This window comes from Rhagoletis zephyria, unplaced genomic scaffold (genome assembly GCF_001687245.7).
Source record: "Rhagoletis zephyria isolate East Lansing unplaced genomic scaffold, Rhagoletis_zephyria_1.1 Rzeph_scaffold_13844, whole genome shotgun sequence".
Lineage (NCBI taxonomy): Eukaryota > Metazoa > Arthropoda > Insecta > Diptera > Tephritidae > Rhagoletis > Rhagoletis zephyria.
Genome location: NW_016170913.1, coordinates 2,997 through 12,849, shown reverse-complemented (window position 1 = coordinate 12,849; position 9,853 = coordinate 2,997). Strand labels below are relative to the sequence as shown.

The 9,853-nt window shown below is 35.9% G+C and overlaps 1 protein-coding gene across 2 annotated transcripts; it reads right to left on the bottom strand.

The window, feature by feature from the left end:
• Positions 1 to 4,468: 4,468 nt before the first annotated feature.
• Gr93a (Gustatory receptor 93a) lies at positions 4,469 to 7,688 on the bottom strand. 2 transcript variants are annotated; one of them, XM_017634619.1, is made up of 4 exons: positions 7,434 to 7,688; positions 6,663 to 6,782; positions 5,039 to 5,183; positions 4,469 to 4,950 (listed from the first exon to the last, which is right to left on the bottom strand). In XM_017634619.1, exons 1-4 carry the CDS (start codon positions 7,581 to 7,583, stop codon positions 4,895 to 4,897), a joined length of 471 nt encoding a protein of 156 aa, XP_017490108.1. In that variant the 5' UTR covers positions 7,584 to 7,688; the 3' UTR covers positions 4,469 to 4,894. The 2 variants fall into 2 exon arrangements, with proteins under 2 accessions (XP_017490108.1, XP_017490107.1); XM_017634618.1 differs by having other exon boundaries at positions 6,663 to 7,688.
• Positions 7,689 to 9,853: the final 2,165 nt, after the last annotated feature.

The window sequence follows — 9,853 nt, the reverse complement described above, 5'->3', positions numbered from 1 at the left end:
TTGATTTCGTTATTCGCCAGTGAAAGTGTGCTGATAATTAAAACCTACATACATTGTTAGCATTTGTTGAAAGTAAATATAGATTATGTATGTACAAGTGTATGTACGTTAGGCATATGACTTTTCCCGAAAATTAACAGAGAAATTCTGGCAACTATCATCCAACTCACCAGTCACTTGAAAGGCCAAAGTCTTCAATAGGGGAAGAAAAATGTTTGGTCCCTTACAAAACGAGTCGCAATAGATCCACCAACGCAATGACCGCGAGTTGCTTTTCAGAGTCACGGATTATTGTCGTCAACAAGCGTGGAAACTGCAGAGGTATTACTGCAACAATTTTACCCCGATAACATCCCTGACAATACCTCTCGCCAACAAGATCTACGGAGATGTGTCAAACCCATCATTGCAACGACCGATGATGAAGACTGCACACAGAAAAAAGTTATCGAATCCTTGTCGACAATGAACGTCAACCGAGCCCCTGATCGGACAGACTAATGTCAAATATGTAGTATATGCCTAGCTATTGCGCTGAATACACTTAGTTTTTTGGGCCATCTCGTCAACGCATGGAGAAAGACATTTGTAAAAATCTTGCCTATAGCCAATAACTCTAGCATTGACGAACTATCAATTTACTTAAACTGTAAATTTGAAACAAGTGGCAACTCTCTAATTTTTTCTTCCTATATTTTAAGTTAGAGGTCTAGCAATACTTCGGTGAAAACTGTATTCAATTTCATGCATTAGTTTTCGAGAGATCTGCATACAAACATACAGACAGAAATTGTAGATTTGGCTTCTGTTGCCCTAATAAAGACCCACCCTATTAATTTTTCTTTAATATCTATGATGTACAGAATCGGCCTGTTACAATTTTATTATACTTATGTATAGATTTCTTCATTTAGTGCTTTAACTAACATCCCATTAGTGAAGAGAGCCATTAAATGACTGAGATTGCTGTTAGAATTAATTACACAGGAATACTAGTAGTAATTATAATAATTTCCTGTGTCTGCGATCAAATTAATTTTCCCATGCATGTATACATACATATGTATGTATGTACATATATCTATGTATGTATGTATGTCGATACTTAACACAGCCGGTGGGGTTATTAAAGAAATTCCCTTTACATCACAGATAAAAGGACGTCATTATAAAGATTTTCTAACCATTTAATGCAGTATTTACCTACATATATATATGTACCATAGTAGATATTGTGCATACATGTGTACATATGTATATCTATGTACATATGTGTATGGATATGCGTTGTTACCCTGCAGTGAGAAGCCAAACCAATCAGTAAAAATACTAGTTCATTAACTAGTATGTGCTAATGCGATGGCCTACCAGTTCGACAATTTCGAAAATCTTAAGCGTTCAGCGACATCTGCGTTTGAATTGCCAAAGCTAAAAATACAACGAAATTATGTAATTCCTTTCCTTACAATTGTTGGTTTTGGCGTCGCGTGAAGACTACCGGGTCTCGTTCTGAGCTCGCAGGTTCAAGACCGCTGGGAGGTGGTTAGATTTTTTAAATTAAATCAATGTATGTAAGTCAATATAATTATTTTAATTTAAATATAAAAAACAAATTTCGAAATCTAATTTCATTGTAGAAAAAATGTATTCAATTTAAAAATTACGATAAAAACCCTAAAAAAAACAAGTAATTTTTAAGCAAAAAACAAAACCGACTTCAAGGCTCATCTAAAAATTTAAGATTATCGTTAATTTCTTCATGATCCAATGATCAGATCTAAATCAAATTATGTAATATGGTACTATCTCTGAGGTAGCCTTTTCCTTAAAAAAAATATATATAGAAATCGTCAGCCTGGGGATCAAGCGAAGAATATATTGCCAACAAGTGCTACTTGGAGCTCGGTAGGTAATTGAAAAGCGGATCCCTCTCTCGACGAACAAAAATCACTCTCTGCAAGTTTCTCTTCATTCCCGTGCTGCTACATATGTACATATATAGCGCAGAAACATGGACGATGTCGAACAAAGTCGAGAAGGCTTTGTTTGCTTTCGAGAGAACTATTCTATGCATTCGCGTGTCTGCACTCGGGACGAGCTACTGTCGCTAATTCGCACAAGAGAGGCAATTAGAAAAGCTTTTTGTTCTCCTGATATATTGAAAGAGTAAGTCTCAAGTCAATAAAAATGTATGTTGATTTTTTAGATTTTTTTTGTCGATAGTGTTGCGCGTTTTCTTCCAGATAACGCTTGTAATTCATGCCACGAACAGACTTTTTTTTAAATTTAAATAAGGTATACAACACACTCAGCAAAAAAAAATTTCAAAAATCAACGGTAATTCTTAGTGACTTCAACTTGCACTCCTAAAAACTGCACACTCAAAATTTTTCTACGAAATCGAATTGAAAAATTGAAAACCTTTTGCATTTTCTTCGAGTTCTGTATGAAATAAAAAAAAATTGATTTTTGTGGTTGAACTATATTTTTATAAAAATATGAATAGTTTGGTATGGAAAATATTAACGAATACAATTGTCAAAACGTCAGGGTATACTTATTTTTGACCCTCACTGTTGATATGCTCTATCCGACGATTGAAGTCAAATGCGGCGCTTTTATCTTTGGCCCTTTAACTATTTGTTAAACATCTTAAAAGCTGTACCATCATCTCACAAATGTCCAAGTGCAATATCTAGGAATGTAGGCGCACAAATACACAGTTATAAAATACATACATGGTATATACATATCATATATGTATATGTATCTACATATTTATGTGAATGCATGAATGCATTCATTCATATGTATGTATATACGTTCATACGAGTATGTGCGTATGTATGGACACAAAATGTAATTAATTTCAGCCTTCAACGCTTCCACAAGCCTGTACTAACTGACGGTGATGGGTCAATGGCTGTTTACTGTTGGACGGCTTATGGTGGATGCCTTATGGCTGCGGCTGTGCCGGGTGCGCGACTTGTTGGATGAATATGGATTTTTTTGGCAGTGTCCGATCAAGACCAACCCACACACATTATGGCGCTCCTGGCGTAGTGCTTACACTAAAATTTGTGATTTGCACTGCTTCGCTTCGACGCGCAGCCGGATGTTGTAGAAACTTGTATACATATGTATGTATGTACATACTTGGGTCTATGTATGTAGATCAGTCTCATATGGATAGCGATATGCAAATTCCTTTCCTGTATGCGATTTTTTGATTTAAACATAGTACTTACTTAGTAACCAGCGTCGCCAGTGAGCTCCTCCGTACTTGACGATTTTCGTTTTTGTTTTTTTTTTTTTTGTGTTGTGCTTTGTGCGGCCGTAATGATGAATCCGTTTCTACAGTTAAATCATCAGAGCGCAGCGGCATAGAAATTAATTCGGTGCATTGTTTCATTTTAACATTTCAGTTTATTTATTTTACATACTTTTGTTTGTGATGAAATTTTGCGGATGTCCCGTTGTCCGGTGATCGCCCCACCGTTCATTATCATTATGGGCATGCGCCGGAGGCAATGCGAATGCCAACATTAATAAGATGCACACAACAACAAACAATGGCAATAGCAAAAACAATAATAGTGGCGAGCACACGCTTACCTACATTTCTCCTAAACAAATTTGCTTTGTATTTACGAAAGAATTCATGCAAATATACTTACATACATACATATGCACATGTGTAGCAAACTTACATACGTACGCAGACACATACCCTGCAGGAAATGTATGGAACTATAAGTAACTTTAGGTTGATTAGTAAGGAGCTAAAAGTCACTTATTTCTGATATTTTCTTTGACGAAAGCTAACTACATATATGTTTTCTATGGCGATGGCCGCGAAATAGTCAAGGGCTGGTTACCTCTGCATTTGATGTAACTAACTACTTTTGGACATAAAATATCAATAGGAAAAACAAAATATTTTATTTTTTTATTTACTTTATTTATTTTATTTATTTTATTACATTTCATATTTGTTTGCATATTTTGCTGTAGGTGGTCCCATATTCGAAATCCGTCAGACATAACTTCAAAATAATGGCTGCGTTTCTTTATACATTCCGGATAATCCCATTTCACAGCCGGAATAAACAGAAAGCTTTTGAGATATACGTCAACATATCATCAAGAACGTTCTTAAGAATAAATAAACAAAAAAGTCTATTCCAAACGTTCAGAATGAATAAAGAAATTCAGCCAATAACACAAAATTTCGATCTTCCTTTTGTTTGTCCTCAATTCGAAAAAGTATTTGCGAAGTGCAGGATATTTAAATAGCAACGCGTTTGAAGAAAACAATCTCCTTCATTACTCCTGCATTAATTGTCAACTAGTTTTTTTTTAGCTAACTACAAGTTATATCTCTTTTTGAAATCCCGTAAAAAAGCTAACTACAAGTGGATTATTTTTTATCAATTGATATTTTTTTTCTGCAGGGTATGTACATACATACATATGTATGTAGATATGTTCGAGGGACATTTTTGCACTGTTATCGCTGGCGCGGATCAACACAAAGGTCACAGTACGTTGAGTTCATTTGCAAATAATAGGCGTGACAAGTGCGTTACGCTCCGTTGCGTGCCGTAATCAGCTTCAGCGTAAAACCGTCAACTACACAGCCTCAGCTTCTGCTACAACTTGGGCTTTGAACACCTATGTATTTACATACATAATAAAGGAGTATCTCTCAGTTCCAACATCAAAGTCCCACAAATTATTTCGTTTTATACAAAAGATAATTACAAGATTTTGGGAATTTTTATTTTGTCTGCCTGTAATCGCTGTGATTATAAAAACAATTCAAATTTAATTTAGATGATGATGTACAAGTTGCTATCTTGCAACAAGGTGCCAAATAAATACTTGTGCGATTTTAGCTATGATTCAGAGTGTGGTGCGGGTACGCATGGCCGGCTGTTACCGAGTTCTCTGTTGGAAAACAAAAAAAAGTGCAAACATATAAATTGTCAAATAAACATACATAAATAAATAACAAATATATTTATAAAGTACTTACTTGTCATTCCAAACTGAATTAGTACAAAGAGGTAAGACATAATGGCCGATATAATGACTAGAATGAACTCATTATTGAGGTGAAAGAAACCCAAAACACTAATTTCTAGATTTTCCACTTTGCGTTGACAAATGAACGTTTCAACCTGAGGTGGAGAAAATAAAAGCGAAAAAAAAAATTGTATTATATGTAATAAAAATAACCCTACAAGAACAGTGACAATCATAAGACAGGTAAAATGTTGGGCAATACTGATAGAAATACCCGTCATAATTTTGTATGAAAGTTACTATCAAAATGTTAAGGGCAAAGCGCAAAATTTGATGGAAGTAATAGTATACATGTGAATCACCATTACAATAATATAAACATTGGTCACATCCCGTCGTTTTCGACTCGTTTTGGTGAACAATTTGTTCGTCGGCGACGGTCGCAAACGACTCCCCGGCGAACTCACCGTCGGATGAAAACCACACTTCGCCGGCCAAAAACGATATACCAGCGAACTGCAAAACGATGCTCAAAATTTATACCAAATTTAAAGTAAAAGTACAGTTTTATACCAAATTTAAAACAACTTCATACCCACAAATTTTATTTTTTATTAATAAGGCCAATAGAGTGAACTGTGCCTTTATTAAAAAAAATATATGAACAATATAAAAAATAATATGAAGAATATTACGAATACTGAAAAAAGATGTAGGCGGCTTAATTTTCTGAGTACAAGTGTACATTGTGGATTCCATATTCTGTCATAATAAAAAATTGTCATAATAAAAACGGTTTACTATCCAAATGAATGACTTTTATTTATACTTAGGTATATAATTATGTGGGAGTGGAACTTGTCCAACCCAGACCGAAGGTTCCTCAAAAAACTTCTGGGTTCGTTTCGAGTTCACCCAATCGACTTCACCAGACCAAAGTCGGAACGACTTCGATTCGATGAGAAAAAACGACGTCGGAACGACGTTGAATTTTGTATGGAAAAAACGACTTCGTTCGAGTTCACCCAGACGACTTCACCAGAGCGACGTCGTTTCTAGCATTCTGGACTCTTAGATATTCCTTCACTCATGTTTTCCTAAGGAAAAGTGGGCGTAAGCCAGCGGTTGGAATAGAGCTGGAAAACTATCGATGGTTAGATCATTCGATTCATGCATGAGATGCATAATCTTAAGAGAAAAAAGTATTAGATCTTTACTAAGGCTCGTACCGAGTTTGGTAAGGATTGATGAAGTGGCTACTAAGATAGAGTATTTCATCATAAGTGGGCAGGGTAACGCTCCTTTTCCAAAAATTTCATAACAACATTATTTTGTACCAAAATTCTACCCACATACTAATTTTCAACAATTTGGATCCAATATTTACTGAAATAACATAGTTTTTGCATTTTTCGAAAATACCGTTATATGAGAAGGGGGTGTGGTTACAGTCCGATTTCGCCTATTTTCAATAGTAACCTATATACCAAATTTCGTTGAGATATCTCAGCTTTTGCTCGAGTTACCGTGCACCCGGACAGAGAGACATGGCTTAATCGACGTCTCTATTCATTCTGGTTATTTATGTATAGCATTTTCAACTTAAATGAAGAAATATATCTCAATTAACTTACGCTTACATCCCAACGTTCATCGATATCTGAGCAAATTAAATCCAAATCCAGTGAATCGGGCAATTGTGACTTTGCCACTACGGCATCGGCACACATAATTAACAGGACCAAATTACAGAGCTTGAAAACAGAAGAGAACAACGACAGCAAGTCTATATAGCCCGTATGAAAATAACGCAATATAAACTGATGTAACTGCATAAGAATAATCACAAAGTTGTAGTAAATGTAGAAGGATATCTGCCAGCGGAAAATGTGATAAAACCGCTGTGTAACCTTGTACAATGAAGTATAAATGGCATTGCTTTCGTCGATACTCTCGGCATGCATGCATAAAAGCTTCATGCGTTGATGGTTGGTTAAGCGCCTGTGTGGCTGTTCGGCATCAATGATCCTCATTGTATCAATCATTTGCGCCAGATGTGCAGCCATTTCGACATACATTTGTCTGATAACCAAAAAGCCCACAAAGCAACAGTCCAACATGTATATTCTACCCAGCCAAAGGTAAACGCCTGCCAATAAAGAGCCACTAACTCCGCTCTCGAATATCAAGGGGATCTCGTATATTAGGCCCAATCCACTAAGAATGAGCTTCAATATTATACACAGTACAAATGTTCGTCCCAGCATTGCCTTAGCATTCGTCTTCGATGAAATTTGTTTATAGATGTGAATAAATCGCTGAATTACAACAAATATTTCATATTCCGAACGTTGTTGCGTAACAAAGCAGATTACCGAAAAAATACTGACTGAAATGACCTGCACCTGTGCGAGTATGGACATGAAAGAGTTGTCCGCATGTATAAGGAAAGATGCAAACATTGCTGGCATCAGCTTCACGTAAAAACCCGTAACAAATACACGCCAAATCAATATAAAAATGCGATGCCAACGCTTAGCTTTTCGTAACTCCATCTTATCTTGCTTTATTCTCCAGCTAAAAATGCTCAATATGCGCCCTAGGTGGTAGAGGATAATCAGCGTCCATAAAGCGCTCCGATCACTACCGCTGCGACTGTACTTCGGCATAATTATAGACAGACTAACTGGCTTCAGAATATACATACATAAAATTGTCAATGGCTTGTCAATGGGGGCGGGGGCGGAACGTTGAGTTAAAAAAAGAGACGAAGGTGCGGGTAAAACAAAAACGTGCAACCAACACTAGTAGCCGCTACGCCGAACTTCCCTTAATTAATTAAATAAAGTGTATAAGATCTTGTCGATAGTTAAGTGGCCACAGGCGGCCCGCTGGCAATGTTTATGAGGCCACGCTGATAAGTGTGCGTTAAATTAACCACTTAGCGGCAAAAATACTAATATTTATATCGACATATCGTTAGTATAGTATGGTAAGAGCGTATCTCACGTCATCGCTGAAATGCAAAAAAGCCACAACTAACTAAAATTTTCTATTGCATAAAACAATGTGGGGACTTATAATTCGATGAAATATGTTTTAGTCTTTAGAAATTAACTTCTTAGAGGAAATTTTCGATGAATATTTAAAATGCACTTAAGTTTAATTTTGAATTGTTATTTAAATGCGATTTGTCCTTCTATTCGTTGAATTGTAGATCAAGTTTTTTTCAAATATGCGAAGAAAGTGGCAACACTGTTGCTTGGTCCTTGAAATTGTTGTCGCGTTTGTTTGTTTACATTTTGTGCGTGTGGTACAAACACAGGGTTGCATATCTCATTTTTATATAGCCATTATTGGTCATTTAAACCCTCCCCCCCCTGAACGGGTCACGTAGTATGGGTACGTTCCCTTAAATATGTGATCTGAAATTGAGTTTCGCTATTTAAATAGCTCATTCGAAACTGGGCCTAAGTGGTACAAGACAAAAGAGCGGGTATGGCTTACACCAACCAAGACAGACCAGTTTTGACATTTTTGATTGATGCAATTGTACTTTTTTGATACAATTTCGTTTACAATATACTTTCCTACGCAGTACCTTTTAGTATAATTTTGTGATGAATACTAAAAATCTATATAGCTCTGAAAATTCACAGCGGGAAGTTCTCTTATACTACGTTCAAATTGCTAAATTTAACATGTTAAATGGGCTTGAACCAGTTAAATGAACGAAACATGTTTACAAACAAGTTAAATCGCATGCAATTGTTGTTGGAAAATTGAACCAGTTAAATAATTTAATTCCTTTGAAAACCAGTTCAGCGCAGAGTTGCAACAAAAAGCTTTCTGCTTCAGCCAATCAGATAGAGCCAAAAGTAACAACAAAAAGTACGGGAACAAAAAACCATTTTTTTCCTGTAAAAACGTCAACCAGTGATTGCTTGACACTTTTCATGATTTTACCAGAAGAAAAAGTCCGGGTAAAATCTTGCAACTTCATTCTCTATACAACTCTCCAAAAGTCGCTCTCATTTACAGGATTTTGGAGGATTTTGGAGTACGGGAACATTTTTCCTCCAACTTCCTGCAAGTTCGTGTAAAATCCTGGAAGTTCATGGAGTACTGGATCAGAGCTAATGTATGAAGGGAATTCAAACCAGCTGACTTTTGTCCAATCAAAATGAGCCGTTTTCTTTACGGCAACGTTTTCATTGTGCCGCCTCGCCATGTTATGGGCGTTTTGTCAGTCATAAGAAGCATCCCTGTGACGCAGAATTTCTATCTGGCGGGGCCTTTGGGAAATTTTTGTACCTCCCTCTGCATCACTACATCATGCGTTATCACAAATAAGTTTATGCTTCCATGGTGCTTTCATTGACGGTAAGCCACTGTTAACCATTCCATTGTTCATATTTCCCCTAACGAGTATCCGAATTAAAGCTAAATCCTAATATCTAAATTTCTTAAAAGGCCATATATAATAATAATATTCCATGTAACACTGCAGATAATGCCAAATTTTTTTGCGGTAAATTTATTTAGGGTATTTTAAATCTATACACACTTATTTAGAGCTCTGCTGAGCGATGAAATAAGTAAATTTACCGTACGTGTTATTATTTTTTAATGTATAACAAATTTGTCACATAAATATTAAAATTTCCGAAGCAATAATTTGTCTATGTGACAGTGCTACTTGTGCAATTTACGAAAAGTATAAACGTCATAAGCACAGTTTATGTCAAATAATTTCAAAGCGAAACTGCCTTCTTTTTTTGTATCATGGTTATACATATTCTTTGGTCATTTCTTTCAATTTGCT